At 34.3% G+C, this 17,058-nt stretch overlaps 2 protein-coding genes, 2 non-coding genes and 1 pseudogene across 4 annotated transcripts; 2 read left to right on the forward strand and 3 right to left on the reverse strand.

The window, feature by feature from the left end:
- Window positions 1-4,317: 4,317 nt before the first annotated feature.
- Window positions 4,318-5,173, reverse strand: LOC114713864 (putative disease resistance protein RGA3). The gene is made up of 2 exons (XM_028898540.1): window positions 4,838-5,173; window positions 4,318-4,746 (listed from the first exon to the last, which is right to left on the reverse strand). Exons 1-2 carry the CDS (start codon window positions 5,171-5,173, stop codon window positions 4,318-4,320), a joined length of 765 nt encoding a protein of 254 aa, XP_028754373.1.
- A 203-nt stretch (window positions 5,174-5,376) lies between these two features.
- Window positions 5,377-7,117, reverse strand: LOC114713858 (putative disease resistance protein RGA3). Its single transcript, XM_028898533.1, has one exon. The coding sequence runs from the start codon at window positions 7,115-7,117 to the stop codon at window positions 5,648-5,650; it is 1,470 nt and encodes a 489-aa protein (XP_028754366.1). The 3' UTR covers window positions 5,377-5,647.
- A 2,253-nt stretch (window positions 7,118-9,370) lies between these two features.
- Window positions 9,371-9,444, forward strand: TRNAV-AAC (transfer RNA valine (anticodon AAC)). The gene has a single exon. It is a non-coding gene; the product is annotated as a tRNA-Val (tRNA).
- A 1,423-nt stretch (window positions 9,445-10,867) lies between these two features.
- Window positions 10,868-12,333, reverse strand: LOC114713865 (putative disease resistance protein RGA3; annotated as a pseudogene).
- A 2,384-nt stretch (window positions 12,334-14,717) lies between these two features.
- On the forward strand, window positions 14,718-14,792 carry TRNAV-AAC (transfer RNA valine (anticodon AAC)). The gene has a single exon. It is a non-coding gene; the product is annotated as a tRNA-Val (tRNA).
- The last annotated feature ends 2,266 nt before the right edge of the window (window positions 14,793-17,058 follow it).

Here is a 17,058-nt window from a genome sequence, read left to right on the forward strand (position 1 = left end):
GATTTAATGGATAAATATATATATATATATATATATATAATGGTGGCAAACGCTACGCCTCTATTCTCGTTTTTTGACTTCCCAACCAAAAAAAAAAAAGCCTACAGACATCCAAAAAATAATATACTCCAAAAGCTTTTCCTGGACTTATCGATAAAAGCAACAAAAAGGAGCTTCTTTCTAAAAGCTCATTTGCACAAATAAGTCAGATTATAAAAATGTGATTCTAAACACATTTTAAGCTCTTTTTACCGATAGAGAAGTTAGTTTAAGGCTTCAAATGTGATTCCAAACACACCCTGCAACATATAGAAACGCTACGTAGAAAATGATGATAATGTGATGGGAAGAAGATGGTTGGAAGAATAATCAGCTGGAACAAGCTTGTAAAAAGAAACACTGTAACATACTCTGTTCTTTCAAAAATATACTTTGTATTCTCAAAATTGAACAATTTATGAACTCATGGGACATTCTATAAATTTACAAATTTTGAGTTGAACCTAGTAAAACCCTGTCGCTTTCCTTTAACATGTCTAGTCTAGTGATTTTTAAATTTGAAAAATTTAAGAAGAGAAGTTGTTTTAAAAAGCGTATTTAGTGGTAGTAAGTTTTATGAATAAGTGCAGTATCTTTCCATGAACATTAACTTAGTAGATAAGATATCATACTAATGAGTGATTAACTTCTAAAAAAATAAATATCTCAGTATAATTGTACACATAAAATAACTAGTTTGTTTCCCACGACAGCTTTGATGGCAGAAACTAATAACTAATTTAATCGATCATTTATGATTTTTCAATGTAAAGCCATGGATATGATTTCCGAACTTCAAAATTTAGCCCTTAGCTTAATAACATCGTTAATTACAGGGTGATTAAATTAATAATCTGGACAGTACTGAGGCTGAGGTTTGCCACATATAGACGTGGAATATAATGCAATGCAACATATATCGTGTTGTTCAGAGTTGGAATCAATGCAACGTTTTTTATTGAACTTCGTTATCGTACATTCTGGATTTTTTTTCATTAGAAGACAACTTCATTAAACAAGTAAAATGATACAGTAAGAAAAACTATTGAGCTTCTTGCATGATACCCAAGAACAGACACAAAGAACTCAATAAAACTGACGCTAAGCAAACTCTTAATACAAACAGCACAAAGCAAAGAAAAACTGTGAGCTCCAAGCAAAAGCTGATGCACGAAACGAGCCATAATGCTGCCAGAAGGAACTAGGACGACCAACGCGAGCAAGAACTAAGGCGACCACTTGGGTAATTAGCTCCAAAGCTAAACACAAACCACCTTGAGGGGCGACAAAGAAGACAAATCTGCTACAGAGAGAGCATCCCAGAAACAGAGGGGCTGGCACAATTGAATGCAAAACACAGTAAGCATGGAAACTAGCAGCGGAAGAAAGGAAGATGCAACCTTCAATGTGAAAAATGCTCCCTCCATTCTATATTTGCAACAATGGCTCATTAAGAAAGTCACGTTGCACAAGATTACATAAAACTTGACTCCCAAATTAGTGCTGATAAATGCAGTACAGAAATATTAGAGCCTATACAAACTTTAAGAAGAAAATGATGATAATGTAATGTCACTTGGTTATAATACCCAACCCCGGTTTCTAGATCTCGAGCACGTTAAAGATTGTAAATCAAATCCTTTGCAATTGCTTCATCCCTTCTCCCATCTATTATGGATAGGAAGGGCTTGAACCGTCCCATCTGGAAAGCAATAAATTCTTCATTCTAACGAAAGCAAAGGGAATGTAGACTGCGAAGAATATGTACTGAAACCAGCAGTGATTGGTTGCTTTTCTCAAGTATCCTTAGTTCAATCATGGAAAGACGAGGAAACATGTTTTCCACATCCTCCTTTGATAATTGGACGACGTCTGGTAGCTTATAGACCTTTGAAATCTCTTGGATCCTAACCATCATATGATTCATCATCGATGTATTGCACATGAAGCATGTTATGTCTTTAGTGTCTTCAAGACGGTAGTTTCCCTAACAGTTGCAATCTGCAAGTTGTATAAAATATAAATCTTTTATCACCGGAAAAAAATATATAAGTCTTTGCGGGTAGGGCTATCCATCCATTGTGGCAATTTAAACTGTACTGTATAACCAATGAACCTCAGTTGAAACAATAAATACGAAGTAAATATGCTAGCTCAAGAACACTTTCTTTCGATCTTGGCTATTTAAATTATTCCCCACATGACAGTGTATTGTCATAAACAATAAACAGACCTAGTGATAGGAGTATAAACAATGAACATCAAACGAAACACTTACCAAGAGAAGAAACCAAGGTTGGGCCATGAATTGAATGCAATGGCATAAACCCAGGATAACAACACGCACAAGGAGCGTAGTTTCTGAAATGCTACATAAACATGGAAGACGGCAGAAAAAGAAAAGGAAGACGCAAATTTCAACGTGCCAAATGCTGTCATCATTCTACCTTTGAAACAATGACTCGTTAAGGAAGCCACAGATTGCAAAGATCAGACCAAACTTACTTTCCAATTTAGTACAGTGAAATTTTCCGGCTCCAGCAGAATGCAGCAGGGAACAGCACTTTCATGCTTAAACTCTAAAATTTGTCATCGAGAGACAGAGCCTCCATTTTGTTGAGTAACTCGGCTCCACCCAACGGGGCTTGGAATCTGACTCATTCTTCAACAAAAGTCTGTACATATAGAAGCAGAGACTTCTGAGTTTCGAAAAGAAACGCAAAATACGGCAGTAAAATATTGTAATTTGGATTCTCAAAATTTTAAAAAATACGAAATATGAGCATAATAAATTTGTTTATTATAAGAATAACCTCAGGACCTGTCTATATATATAGCCACGTCGTACCTCCTTGTAAGAATCCCATTCACCATATTGAGAAAAAGGAAAAATTAATATATAACTTCCTGTAATTTCACTTCATTAGAAATTAAATCCATATAATTTTTATTTTATCATGATTTTCTCAATTATATGCATGAGTTTTTATACTCATAATTTGTTAATTTATTAGAAAAATACATTAGTAGCCAATGACATGGCACTCACTCGTGTTCAACAAGATTAATTTTACTATATGGATCTAAATAAAATCAAAACCAATCAAATTATAATATACATGGATGCAAGATTACAAAGAACAGCATAATAATTTTTATATTGATAATAAATAAATTATAATCCATCATTGTATTTTTGTATAAAAAATTCTTTTACTTTTGTATCTTATTGCAGCTCATATGTAATTTAGTCAGTATCCATATCAATCATAATTAACAGATTATGTGACCATTAGGACTAATTCCTTTAATTAAAGAATTTGTAAGGAATTACTACTTCTGATTCTTAATATAAGAACTAGTTGACTAATTTGAGTAGATTGAAGAAACTAATTAAGTTAGTTATTTATAATAAATGAATATTTTCTAAAATATCCTTACTAATCAAATACATTGGTTAGAAGTATCATTATTACAATGATTACTTTGAAAAAAATAAATAAATATGATAAACAAAATAGATTGTGGTTTTATATTTATGACCAAAATAAAAGTCAAATGAGCTCTTATATTAAAAAACCAAGATAGTAATTAAAAAATATCAGAATCAGATTTCTAATTAGGTAGAACAAAACCATAACAATCTCAAATTAATTTTTTTTCTTTTGAAAAAAAGCTAGAAATAAAACCCCCGTGATCCAAGCAATGCGACAAATTGTATATATGGAAATTAGAGTACATACCTCTACGTGCGAACGAAATAAGACGAACAACATTGACGTTGACCAAAATATGCATCTTAATCTCTTATAACACGATGTGGAACATGAGCAATTTTGTGCCAATCCTCCCCTGTTCCCTCCTTGCATCTCTTCCCTAACTCCGAATAACCATAAATTTCCAAATATTTCAAATTTGTGAGGCTCTGAGTGCTCATCGGAAGTGACGTCAACTTGGGGCATTGAGATATATACAATGACTCAAGCGACCCAAGGTTCCCCGACCAGTTGGGCAAGGACACTAAATTTGGGAGATAAGACAAAAATAACGATCGAAGGGTCATAATATGCTCTAAAGCATCATGGATGTCTTTCACCTCCCCACATCCTTCAATAGCTAGATGTTGAAGGGCTATGAGGTGTCTAAAACCTGCAGACAGTTTGAATTTACGAGAGTTATTAATATAAATCTTTTTAAGAAAACGCAACCCGTGCGACGCTTCCTCTGTTATTGTCTCAAGGTTGTCACATAGAGCAATTTGAAATTGTTCGAGAGCTTTCAAGTTGGCGCGTCCAGTTGGGAGAACTTTAAGTCTGCGAAGCCCGAAAATCGTAGATGTTTGCGGTGCTCAAGGCCTACTAGCATCTCTTCTGGAAAGGAAGTCAACTTTCCATCTCCATTCAAATCAAGGCGTTCAAGATTGGGCAGATTTTGAATTGAACCAACTAACGCCCTGCTACATCCATTTGTAACTTGTAGTTGAGTGACGGAGGGAAGGAAAGGCAAGTTTAGTTGCGGACAATGAGTGATGTCCAACTTTGAGAGACGTGGGAACATGCTGTCTGCATCCTCCCTTGACAACTTTACAAGGCTCTGTAGCCTTGACAGCTGTAGATCTTCCAGAGCTTGGAAACCTCTGTCAACCCCATCAACATAAGATTCCTCATCTATATATTGCACGTGATTCATGTCCCACAAGCTCAGACGCTTCAAACTTCAAAGACGGAAGTTTTGCCAGGCACGAAACACATACAAGATTTTTACAATCCCTGAGTCGTAAGGAAATTAAATCCTTGACCGTAGGATTAATCATCCATTGTGGGAGTTGGGTGCCAAGATATCCCCTTGCAACCAAACTTTTAAGTTGCGCATGAGGTTCAAGAGCTTCAAGAATTTTCTCCTCGTTTTCTTGTAATTGGGATTGCTCATTCCTTTCCCAAGACAACTCCAATTCATTAAGGCGCTTATCAGCCAAGTTGGCCTTTTTGGCATCCGTCATGCTTTTCACTCTCTCCAAGTGCTCAATGTGGAGTGTTCCTTCAAGTTTCAAATTTCCTACTTCTTCTAATAAGAACCCTTCCTGCTCACCGACAATATATGCACTTAAGGTCTTCAAGCAAATTAGTTGACGCATCTCAGGGGCCAATCTAGATAACGACCGACACTCTTTCAAATGTAGATGACGAAGAGATTTTAAGCACTTCAACTGATCAGGCAACTTTTTGAGAGACCCACACTTGTTCAAATTCAAAATTTGCAAATTCCACAATCTACATATCGAATCAGGAAGCATTGTAAATTTACCACGAGAAAGGTTCAAATACCTCAAATGTTTTAATTGGTCAATAGAAGATGACACCTCACTTGAAAACTTGAGGTCAAGTGCCCGCAAATGATAACATTTCAACAATCTATCACAAGTGTCAGTTTCAAAATCATAATGTTGTAGCATTATAAATGTTTTTAAGGACTTGACCTTGTTCAAATGAGATGACCATAGGTTAGGAAATTGTTCAATGTCATCAAGTGAGAGGTGACGAGTTCTTTCACCAAGTGGACCATTCTCGAATGTTCCGCTATAACATTCTTCTCCCATTACAAATTGGGCTTAATCATGAACAAGATCATGGATCTTGAACCATGTGTCGTAGGCAAATTCATCTGTCTCAACATCCACAAAAAATGACTTTAAATATAATTCATTCCACACTCTGTCACCATCATCTTCCACCTCAAACCCTCCATTCGTTGAAAGGAACCCATTAGCCATCCAAAGTTCTATTACTTGTTTCTTACTCATCCTTCGATCTTTGGGGAACACTGCAAGGTAGGCAAAACACCGTCTTAATTTTGCCGGTAAATTCAAATAACTTAATCTTAGAGCAGGCAGGACAGAATCTTCTTCCTGTGGTAAATTCCAAATCTCACTTTCCTTAATGCGGAGCCACTCTTTTTCATTACTTTGGAAACACAGAAGACTTCCTAAAGTTTTAGCAGCAAGTGGAACTCCGTTGCATTTCCTTACTATATCCCTCCCTATAGTTATAAGCTCTTCACGTTCCTCCTCCTCCGATCCAAAAGCTCGTTGTCTGAACAACTTCCAACAATAATTTTCTGATAGCAGTGATAACTGATGAGGCGACACTGTTCCTGTAATGCGTGCAACGGTTGTAAGACGGGTAGTGGTCAGAATCGAAGCACCCTTCGATCCACAAGCCAAAACGGATTTCAACTTATCCCATTTCTCCCGGTTCTCATTCCACACGTCATCCAGGACAAGCAAATATCTTTTTCTGCCAAGCACCTCTTGGAGCTGTCTTTGTAATGGTTCTAGATCTAAATCTGCACAAGCATGCCCAGTAGCTGCCTCTATTATAGCTTTTGACCGCCTTTTCAAACTGAACTCTTCAGAAACACATACCCAGATTCTTTGCTCGAAATGATTAACTACCCTCTCATCATGGAAGACGTGCTGGACAATAGTAGTTTTCCCGAGACCGCCAATACCAATAATTGGATAGACTGATAGGTCCTCCAAATTAGAAGCATCACGAACCAAAAAGTCCACAATTTTCGCCTTGTCCGCTTCTCTTCCGTAGAATTGGGGTTGAGTAATGATTGAGGTAGTTTGCTGCCATTCCATGATTTCATTCCTCCTCTCATGAACCGTCTCGCGTAAATGAAACCTCAGTCTTTCCTCAGCAATTTGATCAAGTCTTTGACTGATGTCTTTCAATTTCTTGGCAATTTTGTAACGGAACTTGACATGAGTGGGATTGAAAGAGCACAAGCAAGAGGTTTGTACCTTGTCTTGGTATTGCAAGGAAAGGGTATGCGTGGAACACTCATCCAAGATGTCATCCAGCAAGTAAGCCGCATCTCGAAGCTTGCGCAGCCAATCGTTGAGAGATTTGTTGGTGAGTTGCTTCTCCTCAGCATCTTCAAGCACTGCCGTAATTGTAGTGAGTACGCTTGAAAGCCTCTTCATTTCTGCATCGACACCCAGAAAGAAACCGAGCTCATTCTGAATGAGTGAGCTCAGAGTCTCAATCGCAACCTCAATCATAGCCTCCGTCATCGTGTTTGTTTTGTGGAAAGTTGAGTAGTGAGGTTGAAAGCTTGGGAGTGCAGTAAAGAGGGAAGAAGATGAGCAGACAGATTTTTCAAGTCAACAAGGAAGCAAAACCGCGTGATACAACAATGCAATGGTTGATCAAATGTTAAAAGAAAATTACAAATAATAACCCTTCCTAGTTCCTATTTCATAACGTCAAAATCTTTGGCGGTTTACTATTTTAGCCGCAGCTCGCAAACCCCCGGCGTGGGTTTAGGAGGCTTACAAGCTCTTCCACTCTAAATTTGTGGGATCCAAAAGTTTGAATAACTTTTTTAAAAAAAATAAATTTGACATTATCATAATACATATATAAATTCAAAGTATCAAATTATGCTCCAAATTGAATAAAATTGTGTGATTGCAAGAATATATTAATGTTTCCCCTCCTTAATGTGTTAGTTCATTATTAGGAGGAGGTTTGTTTTAATTCTAAAATACTACCTCCAGTCTTAAATATGAAAGTGCATTTGACTTTTATTTTGGTCCTAAATATAAAACTTCTATCCATTTTATTTTTCATACTTATGTACCTTTTTCCAAGGTAGTCCTAATGATAGTTTTAGCCAATACACTTGATTAGTAAGGACATTTTAGGAAAAACAATACATATTTATTAACTAACTTAACTTATTTTTTTGATCTATTTAAATTAGCCAACTAACTCTTATATTTAAAACCGGAAGTAGTATATGAATATAAGACTTTAATCTCTTTTGTCTCACATAATTATTATGTTTTTTCAAACAACCTCCTCCTATAATTAGGTTCATGTATAATGTGTGAGCCACCGCTCTGATTCCTATTATAAATGACGTGTAGGAGAAAAAATTGATTTCAAATATAAATTATCTGGAGAGTTATTAATGATTATTTTTTTTAATTTCATAGAGAAAAGAAGTATAAGAATAATTTATACATTCTTATTGTTACAAGTCTTTATTTTGAAACTTAGGCACGCCACCCCGAAAGTTAATCTTCCTTTCTCCGAATGTCCAACAAAGAAAATTGCAATATTCAAATAAATAATAAATTTATCATTTTGACTAAAAAATACTTGGGGTTGATTTGCAAAGCAATTGTCGAGTTCGAATTAGAAATTGAATATCCCCTGATGAGGATTGTATTGAGTTTATTAGCGGGGAAGCATCGTAAAATAACTTGGTTGATCTTTTATTCTCTTGCCCAAAAAAAATCTTTTATTCTCGTAAATAAAACGTGGAGACTACAGTGGATAAAGCGCAAAACCGGATTTTATATGTTTGATTTTTTTTTATATTGTCTTTTTTTAAATGTTGGAAATTAAAATTTTAAAAAAGACAAGAAAGAAATTCTTTTTTATTATTAAATTATACAAAAGTCCCCTCAACTTGAAATCTTGCACACATAACCCATTCAACTTTTAATAATTAACCTCTCTAGACTTTGAAGTATTGCAGATATCTCACCATCATCCATTATATACCCTCTTAAATTTTATTTCTGCGACTTTAAGTTATATAAAAATATTCTCTCAGATAAAATTTAATGTATAAATTTACCTTTACTTAAATTTTACGGAGATAACAAAACGAAATAATAAAAAAATTAGTTTAACTAGAACGAGGGCTTTTGCTCAAAAAAAAAAAAAACTAGACTGAGGGCGTTCGGTGCAGTTTGGTTCAAAGGCGAAGGGTTGTAAATTAGAAGCTCAGTGGTAGCACAACTGAAAGCCCATTAACAATGGGATCCAACTTAGCTTTGCATCATTCCAGTGGGCTCGCATCAATGGTCAACAAGTCTAATGTTTTTGAGGAAGGATGCAAAACTTTTCGGTTGCAGCAGTATGGGCTTCAAGCTGGGGAAAAAAACTTTGTGTGTATCCGACAAAATCAGCATTTGTAACTAATACAATCAACAGAAAATTAAGGTTAGCAGAAAAGACTAGTTTATTGTAACTTGACAGACCAATATTTGAATTTTGGGTGGGAGAGATATTTATATTTAATACTCAACAGTATATTGAATTGGATTACTTCAATTGGATCAATATATTTGCCTAGAAAAAAAAATTCATTTATAACTAATGCAAGTGAGACAGGAGTGCTACGTACAATAGCAAACAGAAGAGATTTTTAGTATGTGCTCTAAAATCAACATCCAAATTCTTAACCGTTGATACAGTACAACAGAACCGGAGAGACAAAAAAAGACATTAGAAACCCTTCCCACCCGCTGGGTGTCGTGGTGTAGTTGGTTATCACGTCAGTCTAACACTTTGAAGGTCTCCGGTTCGAATCCGGGCGACGCCACTTCTTTCATTTCTGCTCTGATCTTCGGCTCGCTGTGTCCTTTTTGGACCAACTGGGCTTTATGATGTGGCCTGTGATTTCATTGTCGGTGTATATCCGAAATAGTCACTTCAAACTGTTGGCTGAGGGAATTATTACCACATCATCTGAACTAACAACCATAACTATAAAGTTTAAACTCCCATACACCTAATTTTGATGCCTCAATATAATGTTTTCCTGTGGCCTCATCCCCACAATATCCCTTTACTTCACTGTCCCCTACCAAATATGCATCTCTATAATATCAATACCCAAATTAACATTATAATTTTTCATATTTAATTTAATTTTTATTATATTGTCCTTATATTCCATTCTTATTTCATCCCTTTTTTTTTAATCAAGATTTTTAACATAACATCTTATAAATCTTGAACGTTTGAATTTGATTTAAATGGTTTATATTTGATTACAAAATAAGCACGTAGTAGTCTTGCCCTGAGCCTGCTTTGTGTGAGGTTTTTGTCTTGCGTTGAAATTATGAGTCCATGGGGTCTGCTCATTATTGATTATTGTACATTAAATTACTATCAGCTCTTTATCTATGTCCCCTTCGCCTGTGCCTTTACTAGAAAAGATTGAACATGACATTGGAAATATCATTACTATTATACTATAATAATATTATTAAAGTTTTGGATCTACCTTATTTTTATTGAGAAAATTGGATATCATTGAAAAATTTACTGGTCATTATGACCTAAATTAAAGTAACGATACTGTGTGTATATAAAATTTACAAAATATCAGTATTTTTATGTAAAAAAATGGTCAAATCCTCTTTGTGAATGAAAATTTTAATGGGGAGTTTTCCCTAATTTTTCCTAGGTTATAATAAACTTTTAATCATTTAAGTTTATACAAAATTTCATTTTGGTCATATAACTTTAAAAAATAAACTTTTAGTCATTTAATCCTAAAACTGTTAATAAAAAATGATGATATTAAACTCTTGAATGCTAATAAAACATTACTGAATGCTAACATATTAAGTTTAATATTCAAAACAATCATGATTGTTATAAAAAGCTATCATTTAAGATTAACAATTTTAAGATTAAAGGACTTAAAGTATACTTTTTAAAGTTGAAGATTAAACTGAAACCTTACATAAAATTAAAGGACCGAATATATATTTTAACATTTTTTTCCCTATTTTTATGACTGTTTGACTAAATCTTTTGAAAACATTTTTCGCATTCACACAAATCCAAGCATCTTAAATCTTCATGCTTAAATGACCAGATTTCTTGTAGTAGTATCAATGCTTCAGGTAAATTATTTTTTTTTTTAATTACTGAGTAATTGAGTAAATTAAGAACTTCCCTCTTCTTTTTTTTTAAATAATAGAACTTCCATCATTTCCGTAGGAAGAAAAAGTCTACTCCAACTAATTACGTGTTAAAAAAATTAGAACAGCGAATAACACTTTTAGGTGGAGGCTAAGACTCTAGCTCCTTTGAAATGTGAACAAGTCATATAAAAAAAAAAAAAAAACCAAGTCACCATCATCTTCCACTTCAACCCTCCATTCGTTGAAAGGAACCCATTAGCCATCCAAAGTCCTATTACTTGTTTCGTACTCATCCTTCGATCTTTGGGAAACACTGCAAGGTGGCAAAAACACCGTCTTAATTTTGCCGGTAAATTCAAATAACTTAATCTTAAAGCAGGCAGGACAGAATCCTCTTCCTGTGGTAAATTCCAAATCTCACTTTCCTTAATGCGGAGCCACTCTTTTTCATTACTTTGGAAACGCAGAAGACTTCCTAAAGTTTTAGCAGCAAGTGGAACTCCGTTGCATTTCCTTACTATATCCCTCCCTATAGTTATAAGCTCTTCACGTTCCTCCTCCTCCGATCCAAAGCTCGCTGTCTGAACAACTTCCAACAATAATTTTCTGATAGCAGTGATAACTGATGAGGCGACACTGTTCCTGTAATGCGTGCAACTGTTGTAAGACGGGTAGTGATCAGAATCGAAGCACCCTTCGATCCACAAGCCAAAACGGATTTCAACTTATCCCATTTCTCCCGGTTCTCATTCCACACGTCATCCAGGACAAGCAATATCTTTTCTCTGCCAAGCACCTCTGGAGCTGTCTTTGTAATGGTTCTAGATCTAAATCTGCACAAGCATGCCCAGTAGCTGCCTCTATTATAGCTTTTGACAGCCTTTTCAAACTGAAAACTTCAGAAACACATACCCAGATTCTTTGCTCGAAATGACTAACTACCCTCTCATCATGGAAGACGTGCTGGGCAATGGTAGTTTTCCCGAGACCGCCAATACCAATAATTGGATAGACTGATAGGTCCTCCAAATTAGAAGCATCACGAACCAAAAAGTCCACAATTTTCGCCTTGTCCGCTTCTCTTCCGTAGAATTGGGGTTGAGTAATGATTGAGGTAGTTTGCTGCCATTCCATGATTTCATTCCTCCTCTCATGAACCGTCTCGCGTAAATGAAACCTCAGTCTTTCCTCAGCAATTTGATCAAGTCTTTGACTGATGTCTTTCAATTTCTTGGCAATTTTGTAACGGAACTTGACATGAGTGGGATTGAAAGAGCACAAGCAAGAGGTTTGTACCTTGTCTTGGTATTGCAAGGAAAGGGTATGCGTGGAACACTCATCCAAGATGTCATCCAGCAAGTAAGCCGCATCTCGAAGCTTGCGCAGTCAATCGTTGAGAGATTTGTTGGTGAGTTGCTTCTCCTCAGCATCTTCGAGCACAGCCTTGACTGCAGTGAGTACGCTTGAAAGCCGTCTCCCAGAAACAAACCGAGCTCCTTCTGAATGAGTGACCTCAAAGTCTCAAGTGCAACCTCAATCACAGCCTCCGTCATCGTGTGAATGACAGGATCCGATGTAGTGAGGTGTGTTTGTCTTGTGGGAAGTTAAGTAGCTAGGTTGAAAGCCTGGGAATGCAGTAACGAAGGAAGAAGACGGGCAGAGAGACTTTCGAGTCAAAATGGAAGCAAAACCGCGTGGTGCAGTAATGCAATGCGTGATCAAATGTCGTCGAAAGTACATGGAAGCAAGCAAGCAACACCACACGAAAATCAGAGACATTTTCTTGCAACGTGTACGAAAAGAAAAGTACAAAATAATTACCCTTCCTAATTCCCATTTCATAGCGTCAAAATCTTTGGTATTTTAGCCGCAACTGGGAAACCCCTCGTATGGATGTGGGGGGCGTAGGAGGCTTATAAGCTCTTCCACTCTAAATTTGTGGGATCCCAAAAGTATGAATAAATTTTTCTAAAAGAAAAAATGTTGACATTATCATAATACATGAGTAAATTCAAATTTCAAAGCATCAACTTATGCACCAAATTGAATAAAATTGTGTGATTGCAAGAATATATTAATGTTTAAAAGTAATACTTGCTCCCCTCCCAAATGTATAAGTTCATTATTAGGAAGTTTGTTTTAATTCTAAATTATATGAATATAAGGATATAAGACTTCAACATTTTTTTCTCATATAATTTTTTTTTTTTTCAAACTACCTCCTCTAAGTAGATTCGTGTATAATGTGTGAGTACCACTCTGATTCCTATTAAATGACTTGCAGGAGAAAAAATTGATTTCAAATATAAACACTTGAAGGTTGTTAATGATTATTTTTTAATTTCATCCTATTTATTTTTTATTTGAAAGAGAGGAAGAGAAAAGATATGGAGAATAATTTCTACATTCTTATTGTTACAAGTCTTTATTTTGAAACTTAGGCACGCTACCCCGAAAGTTACTCTCCCTTTCTCGGAATGTCCAACAAATAAAATTGCAATATTCGGATAAATGATAAATTTATCATTTTGACTAAAAAGTTTAAAAAAAAAATACTCAGGGTTGATTTGCAAAGTAATTGTCGAGTTTGAATTAGAAATTGAATATTGTCGTAAATAAAACTTGAAGACTACAGTACATAAAATACACAAAACCGGATTTTATATGTTTTATTTTTTTATAGTCTTTTTTTAAAATGTTTAAAATTAAAATTTAAAAAAGGCAAGAAACAAATTCTTTTTTACTTTTAAATTATACAAAACTCCCTTCAACTTAAAATCTTGTACACATAACCCATTCAACTTTTAATAATAAACCTCTCTAGACTTTGAAGTATTGCAGGTATCTCGCCATCATCACTTATAAAAATATTCTCTCAGATAAGATTTAATGTATAAATTTACCTTGTTAAAAAAAAAACATATACATTCTTGCAATTTATCTTAATAATAGTATCTTTTGGTTAAAATCATTTTTTTAATTTAAATTTCTGAACTTGAAATTTTACAGAGATAACAAAACGAAATGAAAAAATTAGACTAATTTTAACTTGAATGAGGGCTTGCGCTATAGTTTGGATGCATTTCAAAGGTGAAGGGTTGAAAATTGGAAGATCAGTTGTAGCATAATTGAAAGCCCATTAACAATGGGATCCAACGCAGCTTTGCATCATTCTAGTGGGCTTGCATCAATGGTCAGCATGTCTAATATTTTCGAGGAAGGATGCAAAGCTTTTGGGTTGCAGCAGCATGGGCTTCAAGTTGGAAAAAATTTTGTGTACACGCACGCTATTAAATCAACATTTGTAACTAATACAGCCACCATGAGTTGAGATTAGCCCCAAAAAAAAAAAACCAATTTCTTATAACATGATGAATCAAGATTCAAATTTTCATTGGGAGAGGTACTCACATTTAGTACTCAACAGGATCTTAAATAGGATTACTTCTAATGATCAATATATTCGCCTAGAAAAAAAAAACATTTATAACTAATGCAGGTGAGACGGGAGTACTACATACAATAGCAAACTAAAGAGATTTTTTGCTCTAAAATCAACATCGAAATTCTTAACCCTTAATACTCTTTTGGTCCTTAATATAAGACCCATTTACTAATTTGATTAGATTAAGGAAGTTAGGTAAATTAGTTAATTATAAGAAAAGTAACACATTTTTCCTAAAACACCATAATCATCTTTCTTAATATCCCTCTCCCTCTTCTACTTGGTTATGGTTGAAGAAGTATTCATAGGGGTAATTTAGAGAAAACTGATAAATATAGAAATGGGTCTTATATTTAGAACCAAAATTAATTCAAAAATTGGGTCCTATATTAAGAACTGGAGGAGTACAACACACAGAAGCAGTATGTCTTGACTTTGAGACTGGTGAAAAGATAATAAAAGGTTGCTTGAATATTCCCATGCCACCAGCGAGGTGTCGTGGTTGTAGTTGGTTATCACGTCAGTCTAACACACTGAAGGTCTCCGGTTCGAGTCCGGGCGACGCCACTTCTTTCGTCACTATTTTGATCTCAGGCTCTCTCTCCTTTTGCACCAAATGGGCTTTATGATGTGGCCTGTGATTTCATTGTCGGTATATTTTCGCAATAGTCACTTCAAATTGTTGGCCGAGGGAATTATTACTACATCATCTGAACTAACAACCATAGCTTTAGACTCCTATTCCCTACACCTAATTTTGATGCCTCCCCATAATGTTTCCCCGTGGCCTCATCCCCACAGTATCCCCTCCTTAACTTCACTGTCCCCCACCAAATACGCATCTCTGTAATATCAATACCCAAATTAACATTATAATTTTCCATATTTAACTTAAGTTTAATATATTGTTCTTATATTCCGTTCTTATTTCACCCCCTTTTTTTATCAGGATTTTAATATAACATGTTATAATAGTGAACGTTTGAATTTGATTTAAACAGTTTTTTTTTTAATTTCAAAATAACCGCAGTACTCTTGCCCTGAGCCTGCTTTGTGTGAGTTTTTGTCTTGCGTTGAAATTATGAGTCCATGGGGTCTGCTCATTATTGATTATTGTACATTAATTACTATCAGCTCTCTATCTATGTCCCCTTCGCCTGTGCCTTTACTAGAAAAGATTGAACATGACATTGGAAATATCATTACTATTATACTATAATAATATTATTAAAGTTTTGGATCTACCTTATTTTTATTGAGAAAATTGGATATCATTGAAAAATTTATTGTCATTATGACCTAAATTAAAGTAACGATACTGTGTGTATATAAAATTTACAAAATATCAGTATTTTTATGTAAAAAAAATTGTCAAATCCTCTTTGTGAATGAAAATTTTAATGGGAGTTTTTCCTAATTTTTCCTAGGTTATAGTAAACTTTTAATCTTTTAAGTTTACATAAAATTTCATTTTGGTCAATAACTTTAAAAATAAACTTTTAGTCATTTAACCCTAATAAAAAATGATGATATTAACCTCCTGAATGCTGATAAACATTATTAATGCTAACATATTAAGTTTAATATTCAAACAATCATGATTGTTATAAAAAAAAATATCATTTAAGATTAATAATTTTAGAATTAAAGGACTAAAAGTATACTTTTTAAATTGAATGACCAACCCCGAAACCTTACATAAAATTAAAAGACTGAATATATATTTTAACTTTTTTCTTCTCTATTTATGACTGTTTGACTAAATCTTTTGAAAACATTTTTCGCATTCACACAAATCCAAACATCTTAAATCTTCATGCTTAAATGACCAGATTTCTTGTAGTAGTGTCAATGCTTCAGGTAAATTATTTTTTTTAATTACTGAGTAAATTAAGAACTTCCCTCTTCTTCTTTTTTATAATAGAACTTCCATCATTTCCATAGGAAGAAAAAGTCCCACTCAACTAACAACGTGTTAAAAAAATTAGAACAACGAGTAACACTTTTAGGTGGAGGCCAAGACTCTAGCTCCTTGGAAATGCGAACAAGTCATATAAAAGAAAAAATTAAAACAACGACAGTCCACAGCCTTGTTGTCATAATGAATTTAAATCATAGTGCGCAAAAACTCTGAATCATGCCAGAGAAAATCATAATTTGGTTTTGACATTTAATTAAGAACCCAGTAGTCTCCACACTTATTAGCATTAGATTTATATTTTAAGACACAGAATTAAACCTTACTCCACCTAAAATTCAAAGCACATTGTCAATATTAATTACCTTGGGAATGAGCTGCATAAGACATGTCTCACCAACCTTGGTTACAGAGAAAGAAAAATGGAGGAGGAAGAGAGGAATGGGAAGCATGTGCGCACTTTTTTTTTTTTTAAGTCTCAACTTAGAGAAATAGGATGCTAAACCAAAATTTTAAAAAATAGAACTGGAAAAATACATCAATAATCAATATACAATAAAAAAATCCATAGCAAATTCAAAACGGAGTTTGTGTAATTTTTTTATCGAAATAAATAATAACTGGAAAAAATAATTACACGACTTAAAAAATTTTAAATTTACAGAAAAAATATAAACGATAAAGAAATTAAAAGGTTTCTTTAAAATAATTAAAGCAGCAGAAAGAAAAAAAAATGTAGTACAGAATGGCTGCTAGTTGATCATGTGCGTTGGAACGGAGTGGTGGCCATACATTTGAAATCCCTAGTCAAGTCACACTAATTAGTATGTTTTTCTATTTCATATGAATATTTTCATTTATCACCTTAAAAAAAATTTTTATCACATCATCCTGATGCAACTATACCCGAGGAAG

The sequence above is a fragment of the Neltuma alba genome, unplaced genomic scaffold (assembly GCF_004799145.2).
Source record: "Neltuma alba isolate B1F8T4 unplaced genomic scaffold, ASM479914v2 tig00011477_pilon, whole genome shotgun sequence".
In the NCBI taxonomy this organism is placed as follows: domain Eukaryota; kingdom Viridiplantae; phylum Streptophyta; class Magnoliopsida; order Fabales; family Fabaceae; genus Neltuma; species Neltuma alba.

What these genes read in the sequence shown, in the direction of transcription:
- LOC114713864 (XM_028898540.1), bottom strand. Translation starts at nt 5,173, where the DNA reads ATGCGTCAACTAATTTGCTTGAAGACCTTAAGTGCATATATTGTCGGT. An exon ending in AATGGATGATTAATCCTACG is followed by an intron (nt 4,747 to 4,837) that starts GTCAAGGATTTA and finishes TGAAGTTTGAAG; the next exon opens with CGTCTGAGCTTGTGGGACAT.
- LOC114713858 (XM_028898533.1), bottom strand. Translation starts at nt 7,117, where the DNA reads ATGACGGAGGCTATGATTGAGGTTGCGATTGAGACTCTGAGCTCACTC.